Here is a 14,149-nt window from a genome sequence, read left to right as displayed (position 1 = left end):
GGCGCTGGCAGCCGCCCCGCTTGGCCGCCCGCCGGGGCTCCGCTCCTGCACCGCCCGGCTGGTGGGCGGCCCCGGTGGCCTCCGTGTCCCTCGACCCGGGTGTCTCGGCACGGGCTGTGTGGGCCCCCGGCAGGAAGGGTGTGCGCAGCCTCCTCCGTTAGGGGAACCCTATCTATTTCCAGCGCACTAGTTCGGACATCCTATATTTACCGCACGCTGTAGTTCCTGCAGTCTCCCAAGCGTCGGCTCTCGGATGTATGACCGTGCCTCGTGCACGCCACCCGAGGGCCGGGTTTCTCAGCTCTTTCCACCATTCGCCTTTTGTGCACTACTTCTTCTAGAACTCCCCAAACTCAACACTCCTTCCTGCTTAGCAAGCTCACTGTTCTTTTCCTCCTTAGCATCCTCTTTCTCCTCAACATTTTTGATTTCACCCCTTTAAACCTTGCCAGCTGCACTGCTAAGACAGCCGTCTGCATCTCAGCCATGTCCCTCTGCCCGCAGAGATGGAAGAGGCTCCCAGCTGAGAAGGCGCAGGAGACCAGGAGGAGCTGATGGCGGATGAATTCCCCAAACAAAAAAGTCGGAGAACCTTTTAAGTATCAAAGTGCCAAAGAATCTGTTGCTAATGACCGTGCCAACGAGACTAGGCGGGGGCAATCCGTGCCAGTGAGACCAAGCGGAGGCGGCCACGCAGATGGCAGCTGGAGCCAGATGACGGTGCCCGGCACAGGTCTCCGAGGTTTCTCACGGTCCCCGCGTGGGCTTTGCAGCCGGGGCGATGCTGCGGGGAGGGAGCGGGGCTGCGTGGTGCCGGTGCCAGCAGGTGCCGCTGCGCACTCGGTGCCGCTGCGGGCGGGGAGAGGGGCGGGGAGCGGGGCGGGCGATGCCTCCCCACGCCTCCTCCCTCCGACTCTCCGTCCCTCCGTCCTCGGCTGCTCGCGCCGCCGGGATCATGGGCTGTTGCTGCCGCCTTCTCCTCGCCCTCCTCCTCCTCCTGCCCGCAGGTGAGCGGTAGGGACAAGCGTGGGAGGGGAACGCGAGGGGCCACCCCGCTGCTCGCCCTTGTCGTCCTTGGGGCGCTCCGAGGCTCTATGGGAAGCAGTCACCCCGGCCATGGGTCCCGGGGGCAGGTGGGGCGGCTGGGATGCGTCCAGCCCGGAGCCGCGCGTGTCCGCGGGTACCCACGGAGTGGCACAGGGACGCGCTCCGGGAGCATCCCTGGCCCTCGGGAGGCTTTAGGAGCAGCCCGGGGAGCGGTAAAGCGCCTGGCGGAGCAGCGAGCCGTGCGCACGGGGACAAACGCGTCGGGCGAAGCGTTTTAGCGCTGAGCTGCATACTGCACGGCGGCACCGAGCTGTGCCCGGCTCGGTGAGGTGCGGGAGCGCTGAGCCGTTCGGGGGCCAAACGGTCCGCAGCAGGTCAGCCGTTCCTAGGACATCTCCAGCCGAGCGTCCCACCTGCGCCTGCTGGCAGTGCTGAGGCTGGGAACAAGTTGTTCCCAGTGCCCAAGCCAAGCCAGCACCGTTCTTAGAGCATCCCATAGCAGCATCAGTGGGACCCTGTGGAAGACCCCTGGAAAATTTCCTAGGAGTCCTATTCTGTGCCTCTTGGGATGCTTCCACACGAGCACAAATCTTTTGGATGCTTCCTATGTACATATTTTTTTTTCTCCACTGAAATAGTATTTACAAGAAAAACAAAAACAAACGAAACCCCAGACTTTTCCACCTTTAAAACAAAAACAACCCAACCACCTGTACAAAAATTATTATTTAAGTATGCTTTGAGCTCATTCTTCAGGAGTTAGCGACAGGGAGAACACAGCTGGGCAAGTACAAAATATCACCAGGCTTCTTCCTGCCCCTATGAGATAATAGCACCTCTCGCACTGCTTTTGAGAAAAGAAGGAGGAAGTTTTTGCTGTTCCCGTGCTCAGAAGTTAGATTCATCTGCTCACAGCCTCACTGTGGGACACCAGACCAAAGCCCTGTCAGACCCATCTCAGCACCTCTTTCCTTCTTTGTCACAGCTCAGGACCAGCAAGACAGAAAGCAAAGTTCTGTGGACACTGACCCTAGTGGGGGACTGTATCCCACAGCTGCTACCCCCCCATGACAGCACTCATCACAAAAGGTGCATCCCCTCATCGTCCCAGGGGGACAGGGACCGCCAGAGCCAGAGGATCCCTCCATCCTCTTCACCCCTTGGGCTGCCCACAGGGAGGCAGCTGCTGCTCCCTGGGTTGGAAATATCCTGACAGTGACCGCTCTGCACCAAGACCCCTGTGGGTTTGTCCCCAGGCAGCACCCAGGCAGGCAGGGGATGCCTGGAACAGCTTCTCCCAAGGAGACAGACACAGGAGAGCCAGTGACGGATGCAGACAGCATGTTTGTTTCCATTGCGTGCCTGTTTCTTTGAACTACAGAAAGCTTCGGGCTTGGGAGTAATTAGGCTTAACCCATTTAATGACCATGCAGGAAGCCAGCCCAGCTAGCCATTAAGTCAAAGCAACCGAGGGTACATGTGATCTGAGTACTAGGCATTTTTTTTTTTTTTTTCACTGAAAGCTTTGTTATTGCATTGGCATTGGATCCCATCTTCCTCCTCCCCTCACCGCCCTCCCCAGATGTTGTGGGGCTGTCAGCACGACCTAGCTGTGCAGCAGGAGGTGATGCTACCCAGCTCCTAGTGCTCAAAGAGGAAGCTGGAATCCAGGCAGGAACCAGTGCTGCCTGCATGTGCTCATACTGGGGAGCTCTGCACCACAGCTGCAGGCTGCCAATGTCAGGCTGGGAAGCAGAAGCACCATAACCTGACCACAAGCAAGGAGAAGGGATGGCAAAAAAGGAGAAGGAGCAGCAGAACAGCACAGGAAAGCACTGGCCACAGAGATGAAGACTCAACTAGCAAGGTTACAGGCAGGAAACCTTTGCCCTATATTTAAATATATACTGTTTTACTGCTCTACACAGCAATAAACCACTGCGTGTTGTAGGAGCAGGGGAGTCAGGGGTGACTCTGCTGCTTCCTGCTGAGAGCTTGCATAGCGTGCGATCTGTGGGTAAGGAACCTCTGAACTCCTCATCCAGAGCAAGCACTCCTGGTTTGGAAGGGTCAGCTGCTTCTCCAAACACACTGCATGAATAAACCATCCCGAGCTATGTATTTTCACATGGCACTGCCAGCATTTATAATTTATCACCCATAAAGCTCTCCATATATTCTCAGCAGCACCAGCAGCTGCAGCCAGTAGCTTTTGTAATAGGGCCTCACACTGCTCATAGCCCCCAGCACTTCATGCTGTATGGGGCTGGGGCAGCATCTGCTTCTGAGGGGGATCGTGCGGGCAGATGTTGAGGTTGCCCTTAATTTTTTCTTACAAAATAAAAACCTAGATCTACAAGCTAAAAAATATGATGCTGTGTCTTACCCAAGTGCTTCTATTTGTACCTGTCCCACAGCAGCTGCTGGGATGGGAAGTGGCACCTGGCTTTGCTGCATGAAACAGGTGTGCTCTGGGCAGCCAAGGGGGCTCTCTTCTGGGTGAACTGCATTCCCATTTTTGAGAAAGAGTGTTTAGGTTAAGTGTGGGAGCTGTTGTAGCCAAGATAAGCTGCTGGGAAGGAAGAGAAAGAAACAGCCACGCTATTCCCCAAAGCGGTACCACTCGACTCTTGAGGCAGGCACACAGCAAAACGTGATGGCTGGGGAGCATCCCCCCATGGATCTGGGTTAATGTGGGGTGAGAGCTGCATTCCCCAAGTGGGTTAGGTCTGTGGTGTGTGGTGTACCGTCTGGTGGCTGTATCAGGTGCAGCATGTCAAACGGAAGCTGGTTGAGAGCACCATTTCCACCTCTTGCTGGGTGCTGGCTTGCTGTGGCACAGCTGTTGTGTCTGATTTCATTTTTCTTGGGCTGGTGCTCTCTTGTTTTCGTGTTGCCTCTCAGCTGGTGTAACAGCCTAACAGCCTGCCCTGAGTGCTGATGAGCAATGCACTGCTAATGAGGCTCCCAGCCCAGGCTAGGTATGTGCTGCTAAAGCAGAGCTTAGCTTGTGTGAGGGTGAGACATCACCTCTGCTTGCCATGCAGGAACCGGGCCAGCAGCATGCCAGTAGGAGAGGAATCAATCCACACACTCAGTGGTGTTCCCTGGGTTTTCCCAGGTGACTGTGATTAATGCTCTTGAAAATGAAAGCATTTGTATTAGAGGGGCTGGAAGGTGGGTGGTGCAAGATGCTGTGCTAAGCTGCTGCTTGTGCATGGCTACTTGGTGCTCCCCATCCTATTCTGCTCCCATCCAGATTCCAGCAGGGCAGTTGCTGCCATAAGGGAATCAGATGGGCAAATTTCTCAGCGTTGATCTATGCATGGTATCCTTTGATAACTGATGTCCTTCCAGTTGCTTTGACAACCCCTGCCTGCCTCTGAAATCATATGCTCTGAAGGGAAGATTTCTGGTGTTTTTTAATCCTTTATTCCAGTGCACTCTTCTGGCTACTGCTCACAGCTGCAGCCTAGGTTCTGAGCAAACAAGGGAACCACCACCTCAGCATTTCTTCACCTTTTCAGATGTGCTTGTAGAGGAGCTGGTTTGCTGCATGCCACCCAGCACCAGGAGGATGGGCTGTCTTTTGTGGGATGTGGTGGCTTCTTGGGAAGGACCCGAGGTTGCCAGTGGGACCCCTGGACCAGCAGAGTGCAAGGTCTGTGACTTGTGATGTGCTGGGGATGAGTGCCCGGTCGAGGCTTGCACCCAGACCTGGCTGTGAGGCCAGCTGCACTTGTGCCATGTCGATATTATCGGAAGCTTTCTGACTCATCCTGGCCAGCGGCGCTGCCAGCTCTGCAGGATCCCTACCAGTTTGCCCCAGACGTTCAGGCAGACCATGGTGGTGCTGCTGGCCTGAAAGACACATAGACACTGGGTAAACCCCAAAACCAAGCAGAGGTGAGGATGTGTTTTGAATTTCTGAATCCACAGGGACTGAGAGGGAAGCTGTCCCACAGCTGGTCTCCCTCTTGGTGATTAACAGGAGCAGGGATGCTTCTCCTGCAAAGGAGCTCAGCCGTCCTCGACATTCAGCATGGGATGGCTTTCTTTATGTGCACGGGTAATCCTGCAAACACTACCTGTCAGTAGTGCCTCTTCAGTACAAGTCTGGCTGGTATCTGGAGTGAGGCTTTAAGCAAGCAGCGAGGGGTCCAGGGAGGCAGTGAGCTGCTCCTCTCCATGAAAGGCGAAGCATTTCTCCTCATAGAGAGCTAACAGACTGCTCAAGGTGCCACCAGCCCACTGAGGGTCTTGGTGGAGCAGCAACACATCCTGTGAGAAGCTGGGCTGGCAGCCTGTAACCTGCTGGTCCAGTTGCACCTGGCTGACGTGCCCCAGTAAATATGTTGGAAGCATTACTTCGAAGCAGTTGAGGTGCAGATCCAGCCCTGATCTCAAGAACCACAGGCCTGAAGGGATGCTTGGTTCGGGTTGTCAGCATGTCTACATCCTCAGCCACCACCTGGCAGCTGCTTTGTGCCCTAGCTTGGCCACCACTGGTGCAGAGCTCCTAAAATGGTGGATGCGTGTTCTACACCTTCTTTCACAGAGGCTTATGTGCCCGCTGCTGCAATTGTGTTTTGGAATTAACAATGCCTGCTGACAGGGAGGCTGACTTGGTGTTGATGCAGCTTGCAGTGTTGAACCCTCCCAGCTGCCTTGGCCGCACTTGTTGCTTGGGGAAGGTGTTGCTCAGTGCTCCTGGTGAACCCAGCTGGGGACTTCAGGTGCCACCTGCTGTGGGCCATGGGAATTGATGGCTGCCTTCCCCAGGCTGTGGCAAGGGGCACCTCAGGTGGAGCTGGAGCCAGCTCTCCTGGTGCTAGCAGCGAGGGGCTTTGGGAGAACTGGCCTTAAGGATGGCAACGAAAATCAGTATTGTCCTGAAATTTTTGTCCTCCATTCTCATGTAGCCCCACACTAGGATGCTGTGGGGTTACACATAAGTGAGAGCATGGGAATAAAAATTCCCCCTGATGTCACTTGCTGCTGGCACACTCTTCCTCCAGCCTAGCTGTGCCCATGGAGCTGCTAGTGGTGGCTCAGAGCTGAGTTTGGCCCTGAGGAGAACAGAAAAGAGAGGAAGAAAAAAATAGCAGCCGCTGGTGGGGACAGGGGAAAGAATGACTCATCTTCATGTTAAGAAATGGAGATGAATGAATGAATGCACAAGGAAACAGTGATGGAAGAAAGAAGCATCCTGTGTCACAGTTCCCAGCTGCGTGGTGCTTGCTGCTGCCTGCTGTGAGGGGTGTTGCGGACAGGGGTACCAGCCTGGGATAGGAGCTGAGCCCTGAAGGGAAATGGGCTGGGATATGTGGGATGGGGGTTTCCAGAGTGTTGAGCTCCTCCAACCCACTGCCTGGGAACATGAGTAGGAAGAATCCCCTCCTTTCCACCATTTTCTTCATGATGGGGATTTTGGCTGGCTTTGGGTTTCTAGGAGCTGTGGAGAAGGAAGTCTCCATTACCGTTGTCGTGATGGCCACAGAGACTTCACAAAGATTTCCCAGTTACTAATGCTTGTTTTTCTTCCTGCCAGGACTTGGTGATGACCCCATAACACCATCCCTTGCCCCCTTCCCAGTGATGGGGACATCAGCAGGGCCAGGCTCGAGGGGCACGTCTGTCCCCACAGCAGCTTCCCACCAGTCTACACCTCTGACAACTGCGGGACCCACCGGTAATGGAGTGTCCTCCAAGGCGGGTGGCCACAATGGGAGCACCACGGCCATGCTGTCCCCTGCCTCCACCCCCACAAGCGCTGTCACTGCAGCAGACAGCCCATCAGTGGCCCCCAGCTCGGTGCCACCAACCTTGGAGACAGTCCTGAGTCCTTGGACAGCACATGCCAGCGTGACGAGAGGCACGACAGATGTGGGGACAAATCCCAGCCCTGTGGGCACACCTGCATCCTTCTCCTCTTCCTCCCCTCACAGCAGCACCCTGCACTCATCCCCTGGGACAGCATTGCTCTCACCAGCCATCCCCACCCAGCCACTGGCGCTGACGAAGGACATCCCTTCCCCAGGGATGCTGGCTGTGGCATCAAGCCTGGCCGTGGAGCCAACGTCCCCCTCAGTGACTGTGGCCAGCCCAACCAAGGGCATGGCTGAAGAAGGCAAAAGCACCCCTTCCACCGGCGTCACCATAGAAGAAGTCCCACATGCCTTGAGCGCAGGTGAGCAGCACCCCTCTCTGTGTGCACACAATATGTATGTAACTTTTTTTTTCCTGCCCTTGCCAGTTACAACTTCTTTTTCCAGTTATTTTTCACTTATTTTCACTTTCACTGTATTTTGAGAGCAAAGCTGAACTCTCCTGATGTACTCCCTGGAGGAGCCTGCATCATCTGTAGAGGCAAGGGTTTGTGGATACCCACACTCAAACACTCAGATGTGAATAAAACCCTTGGCTGCAAAGATGACTTGAAACATTTGAGGAGGAAAGGAAGGAAGCCTCCTGACCATGAGTTAGGAGTTGGGAAGATGTATGTTTCTTCTCTCCAGAGAGCCCAGAGGGGTTAAAGGGCCAGAAGGTGGAGGTGGCTGGAGCCTCTTCCTTGCCTGGCTTCCAGCCCTGGCTTGGCACTCGGTGCTGCCTGATGCTGGCAGGAACACCGAGAAAAAAGCCCAGATTTCGTAGAATGGTTTAGGTTGGAATGTGCCTTTAAAGGTCCAACCCCAAGGGCTGGATTTTGCAAGGAAAGCCCAGCAGATCTCTGCTGGGGGCGGCTGGACCCCCAAAATCTTTTTACCAAAGCACACACTGAGATGATTTTAAAACTTCTGGTCAAAAACTAAATGATAGATCTGGGGCTTCTGGGTCTGCAGTAGTGGAGAAAACACTGTTGTTTTATCCCAAATCCACCTGCCCTGTGTTATGGGAAGGGAGCAATGCATAAGGAGAGTGGGGCCCAGCAGCCTCCAGAAGGGCTTTTTTATGGAGCATCACAGGGATGCCCGTGTAGGAGATGTATCTGGTGCTGGCACCAAGATCTGAGCGTTGCCCTCTCTGGTGCTCCCTGCAGGTAGCATTGTGGCCATAACTGTGACAGTCATCGTGGTGGTGGTGCTGGTCTTTGGGGCGGCGGCGTACCTCAAGATCAGGTAAGGCTGGCCCTTTGCAGGGCCTTGAGTCCCAGTCTTTTGCATCGTGTCCCTATTGAAAGCCGAGGTTTTCCTTGTTGCTTTACAAAAGCCTCGCTCAAATGCCAGAGATGCTGCTCAGCATGCAGCTGTAAACAGCAGTTATCCCCAAGGCAAGCTGTTGCCTTGCGCCTCGCTGTGCCTGTGGCAATAAGCAGCATCGTGGCTTGACAAGATCTAGATGAACAAAGGTCTCCTGTTAATCACGGAATCACTGAATGGCATAAGGTCATCCTAATTCCAACCTTCCTGTTTACTGTGAGGTGTTCCCCAAAACATGGCGTGGGCTCATTCTCCCTCCCAGGGGGGCACGGGAAGGTGGTGATCCTTGCCCACTGCCATTTCTGGTGTGTTCTGTAGGCGGTTGGTCGAGGTGGGGTGTGCTGGTGGCAAACTGCCTTCTACAGAAGTACCTCAAAAGCCAAGTGGTGAAGGCCCAAGTGCATTTTTTTTTTCATTTTACCCCACAGTAGAAGAACTAATAAATGACCAAAGCATTTAAAAAAAATACAATAAACAGAGCTCCCGTAGCTGTGCACTGGCCAGCTCCTTGCTGCCCACACTGCAAGTGCCACAGGCTCCATGCTGTCCTCCTCATACATGCAGTGGCAAAGCACTGGGCATTCTTCCTGCCGCTCTGAAGAACACATTTGGGCTTTGAGGAGTTTGATGACAGCTGTTTGGCCCACTATGTGAGCACCCCTGGCCCATTTTGCCTTCTGCAGGCTAACATGGTGCCATGTTCCCCACAGGCACTCATCTTATGGAAGGCTGCTGGATGACCACGACTACAGCTCCTGGGGGAACTACAACAACCCCCTCTACGACGACTCCTAGCAGGAGAAGATCTTTATTTATCAGCGCTTCCCCAGCACGCACCTGCTGCTTGTCCCCACCACGTGTGCTGGGTCGCAGCCTGGAGGCCGAGCTGCTGCCACCATGAGCGGATCGTGGCAGGCCCAGCAGGAGGCGGGTGGCTGCAGGGCAGGGGCACAGCGCCCGCAATAAACTCGAGTGTTGGCGCTTTGCGTGGGAAGCTCTCTGATAAGAGGGGGTGGGTGCTGCTTTGGCAGTGGAGGGGGACCTGGGGCAGGTCAGCCCCTTTGCTGCTAGCCCAGTAAACCCAAATTCCCCATGAGAGGGGTGGGGGAGGCAAAGGCAGAAGACGGCAGCCCTGCGTTATCCCCGGAAGAAACGTGGAGTGTCCCATTGCTTTATGCACCCCTCCCTCCAAGATCACCTCCCTGCGCTGCCCCACTGCAAAACCCCATGCCTTCCCTCACCTGTGGTAGCTCACCATGGGCAATTATATGACTGCTCACTCTCCTGCTGTTTCCTTTTGTGTGTTTATGCACAGAAGCATGTCATTTCACTTTTTCTTTTTTTTTTGTTTTTTTTTTTCTCCCCAAACACAGTGTGGGAGCCTGAGGGAAAGGCGTCTTTCCCATCTGCACTTCTGGGATAAGAAACACCCCACTGCTGCACCCATAGCTGTTTGCTTTGCAGCACTATTTTTCATCCTTGAAATTCTTGTCCTCTAAAATGCACTGAAGCCATTTTCATCCTCAGTTTTTTACAGCTAATTGCACACACTGACAAGGAGAAAAGGGGGTTGGGTGGTTTATGGCTGGTTTCATCTTTAAATGCTGTAGTGTAGATACAGGCTTCTACAAGAGCAGGTGGGCTGGCAGCTCTGTGTTTAAACCCCTCGCTTTTTGGGGACCAGCATCAGAAAGCTGTCCATTCAGGGGACAATTGAGATGGGCAAGACCACATTACTGCTGGCTCTGTGGCAGGTCAAGCCGTGTGTGTGCTCAGATCTGAAACTCCAGCCTTTCTCTGGCCATGATGCTTGAGCACCCGGCTGAATGCTGGAGCAGGGGGCTTTTCTTGGGAAGGGGATGGTCACCGCCACACAGCAGGCTCTCCACAGCACCTTCACAGCCCCACGCTGTGGAGAAAACTTCATCACCTCTTCAGGAGCCTTCATCAGGCAGATGAGGTCCGCCTCAGTGTGGAGACCTCTCACCTGGGCTTGGTGGCACAGATGCTGCCCTCCAGTGATGAGCTGTGGATACCAAGCAGTTCCTCATTCTTTTTTAATGCAGATGGATCAGAAATAGCAAATAAAGCAGATAATGTCACTAAAGCACTGCACAGCCCTAAGGTTTGTCCTTCTCTGAGATATCTCATGCACCTGGAATCCTCTCCACCCTGTGCTGAAGGGCACAGCAGATTTGGAGCAGGTGTAACCACAGGCAAGAAAACTAGCCAAGGTGCTGAGAATGATCAGGAGAAAATAGCGATAATTAAGACCACAACCTGTGCAGAAAGGGCACTGTTCATTCATTGCCTTTTCCAGCATCAGCTAGAAAATGGGTCCACAACAAGCTCACAGTCCCTTGGTGGAGCATGCTGGCTCTGGGAGAAAGCAGATGGGTTAACAGGAAAAAAATCTGCTGATAACTACACCTTCAAATCCAGCCAGCTGAGCAAAGTCAAACTTTCGACATACATAGGGCAAGTTTTATGATACAGTTTCTCCTTTCTTGCATTTTCTTTCTTGTATTTCCTAGTATTTTATGTTTGCTCGAATATGTGCTTCAGTGGGTCCCGGGACACCCTCTGTTCTGGGCTTATGTTTAGGGGCTCAAATACTTCCTAGCAGGTACACCCCAGGAGGGAGTGCTCTTTTCCATGAGCAATACAGGGCAGAACCTGTGCAAATCCAAAATGCCTCCCTGTCTGCTCTTGGGGTGCTGAGACTCCCTGCTACTTTATAACAGGGTCCACTTCTTTTTTGCCAGATGGCCCTGATTCCCAGCTGTCTGCTTCAGTGGGGCTGAGGAAGGGAGGGGAGACAATGCAGAGGTTGGAATCGCCAGCTCTGGCGATGTTTGGGAGGAGCAGTTCTCCCACAGTGGCTGCCTTCGGCCTCAATCCTGACAGATGCAACCCCACAGATGTTATTCTGTCCCAAAATCAGGACTTTGGTGCTCGGAGAATGGCCACCATGCCTACATTTTGTCCAGATTACTACAAAAAGTGCAATGTGCTGGAGCTGGGATATATGGATTTACTTGGCCTCATGGCCAGAAGTGTCCCAGCCCAAAAGTAAATTACTAGAATCACAGCATCTTCTGGGTTGGAAAAGACTTTCCAGAGCATCAAGTCCAACCATCAGTCTGACCTACCAAGTCCCATCACTAAACCACGTCTCTTAATGCCACATCCACGTATCTTCTAAAAACCTCCAGGGATGGGGACTCCACAACCACTCTGGGCAGCCTGTTCTAGTGCTTGGCCCTCATCATGGAGACATTCTTCCCGACATTCAATCTAATCCCTCCCTGCACAACTTGAGGCAGTTTCCTCAAGTCCTATTGCTTGTTGCCTGAGAAAACAGACCGACAGCCTCCTCGCTGCAACATCCTGGCAGGTAGTGGTAGAGAGCAATGAGACCTCCCTTCAGCCTCCTCTGCTCCAGACTAAACAGCCCCAGTTCCCTCAGCCACTCCTCATAACTCTTGTTATCGGCTTCCAGCTTAGGGGGCTGAAATCTCCTGAAGTTAGCACTGGGCACACCAAGGACTCCTGTTAACTCAGATGTTCGTATACATTTTACGTGCCTTAAAAAAGCCCTATAAAAGAAATGACTCAGCAGCGATGGCTTTGATTTGATTTTGTGATGAAGTACAGTGAAGGTAATTACTGTCTTCACATTATTTCATTTCCTCCAGCTTCTCTGGAGCAGCTCTGCACAGACAAACCCTGCCAGGCTCCTTGGGGGAGGCGGCAGGGCTGTGTCCCGCTGTGCCCAGGGTGCTATGCCCCAGTCAGGGCCCACCCCGAGCCAGCAGAGCTGCTTGATGAAGGTGGCTCGTCGTGAGAGCAGCCTCTGCGAGGGGCTGCTGTAGAGGTGAGGGCCTCCGGCGCTGCCTGCGGCCATGCCCCACACGCCTCCCAAGGCACGATGGCAACACAAAGGGAAAAAAAAAAACAGCCAAGACGTGCCTTAAATTTGTTTTCCTTTAAAACAAGCTCGTGGCATAGATATCCTGCTTTAAAACTATATATATGTATTTACAAAAACAGCAGTAGCCTCTTGATTTTTCCAAAAGCTTCCCCCTCCCCCTTTTTGGCCAGATTCCCCATCTCTGAGATACTTTATTTATTCAAAAATAAATAGCCGGCATAGCTGCTCCCAGCACAGCGCGTACCCACAGCAGCGCTGAGGACACGTCCCACTGCAGGTCCCCCGCCTCGCCCTACCCAGACAGGCACTGAGGAGGCCATCGTGTCAGTGTCGCTGCCACTGCTCCATCCCACCCTGCCAACTGTGCTTTAGTTCCTCTCCTTTGAAACTATGGCACTCGTGGCCATTCAGCGAGCACCATCTTGTCAAATTCTCAGCGGGGTTAATGGTGTACGTGTCAGCCAGCCGTTGAGACAGGTGCTGGCTGCAGTCACTTGTTAGATGAGGTAATTAACACTCAGGTAAGAGCAGCTTGCTCACGATCCAGGAGCCATCTCCATCTCCACCGATGGCACAAGTGCCACGGTAAGCGCGCAGTGACTCGGACAGAGCTGACAGCCTCGGCTTGACATTGCCCTGTGCAGAATCATAGAAGCTTTTAGGTTGGGAAGCACCCCCAAGACCGTCAAGTGCAACCACCAGAATGGTCCCTACAGCTCACGGCTCTATGTTCCTACGGTTCCAGCATCAAACTGTTACTTACCAAAAAACAACACAAAAATCACAACGTGAGGGCCAAGGGTCACGGAATTTATTCCCATAGCTCATCTAGCTCACGCCACTGCGCTACTGTCATCCTCAGCTGTCACTTAAAGGTCATCTCTCAAGCTGTCCCCACGCGAAGGCGCAGGGAAGCCCTCTCTCCTTCAGCTCTCACAGCTCGCAAAAACTTCCAACAAAAACCTGGCCTCCAGCCCAACCAGCCCGTGCTCCTGGATGCTGCAGAAACATTCGGGCATTGATATTTTTAGCTTTTTTTTGTTTGTTCATCTCCAGCTTGGTTCAGCAGAAACCAGCATGTGTTCAGGACTGCAGAGCTGCTCCTGCCCTGGTCCCACATCACCTCGTGCTCAGAACGGGTGAAGGTCTGAGCTTTGCTTGGACTCCACCACCAGCAAGCAGCCTCCTGGTGCCCAACCCGGATCCCGCCACCTCCACCAGAAGGGCCTGCCCTCATGAGCAGCCCCAGACGGCTCCAAGGGCTCAGTTTCTTGTTCTGCTTAGAAAAACAAAGCTGCTTACCAGCGCAACCAGGAAAACAGCGGCAAGTCCCATGTGCAGCTTCCTCCCACCCCAACACCACGCTGAGACCATCAAGGAGAAAGAACAGGGAAATCAACCCATTTCCAGCACCATCAGGGGGGCATGCAGGCGTCCTGCCCCAAGCCAGACAGACTGACTGATGCTCTGGCAGGGCTCAGTTATAAATAGAGCCCATCCAAGAAGGACACTCGGAGTGCTTTGCTAATTGCTTTCGCTCCAGCTGCAGAGGAAGGACAGAGGGCATCTGTGCAGAGGGGCAGGGGCAGCACCACGGCCTCAGAGATGCCGCTGCCCCCATCCGGCTCTGGGAGGAGCCCATAGATCCCCCCTGTGTTTCACATTCCTCAGCGGGCCTTAGCTTTATTAATAGCTCTCTGACCTTGTTTGCATCCCCAGCGTGCTGGAATGAGGAGTTTTTCCCACCAGCAGCAACCACCCCATCTGGTCCTCATTTCACCGTGCACCAGGGAGAGGACTTGCTCTCGAGGTGGCTTCAACGCAAAGCAGTTGCCCGCCTGCTCATCCCTGCCTTCCTCCACATCCCCAGCAGGTGAGGACCAACCCCGGGGCTGTGGCAGCACGTAGGATTTGGCTGTTATTGTCCTACAAAAGGATCCCTCATCTAGCAGCTCTGTGGCAGAGGGCA

At 53.8% G+C, this 14,149-nt stretch overlaps 1 protein-coding gene across 2 annotated transcripts; it reads left to right on the top strand.

Annotated features, from left to right (window-relative positions):
* Positions 547-9,530, top strand: PARM1 (prostate androgen-regulated mucin-like protein 1). Of its 2 annotated transcripts, XM_021394322.1 has the most exons (5): positions 547-1,007; positions 4,575-4,708; positions 6,599-7,237; positions 8,087-8,165; positions 8,957-9,530. In XM_021394322.1, the coding sequence occupies exons 1-5, from the start codon at positions 562-564 to the stop codon at positions 9,039-9,041; spliced, it is 1,383 nt and encodes a 460-aa protein (XP_021249997.1). In that variant the 5' UTR covers positions 547-561; the 3' UTR covers positions 9,042-9,530. The 2 variants fall into 2 exon arrangements, with proteins under 2 accessions (XP_021249997.1, XP_021249998.1); XM_021394323.1 differs by lacking the exon at positions 4,575-4,708 and having other exon boundaries at positions 767-1,007.

Source organism: Numida meleagris, chromosome 4, assembly GCF_002078875.1.
Source record: "Numida meleagris isolate 19003 breed g44 Domestic line chromosome 4, NumMel1.0, whole genome shotgun sequence".
Lineage (NCBI taxonomy): Eukaryota > Metazoa > Chordata > Aves > Galliformes > Numididae > Numida > Numida meleagris.
Note: the sequence above shows the minus strand (reverse complement) of the source record. Positions and strands in the feature narration are given on the sequence as shown.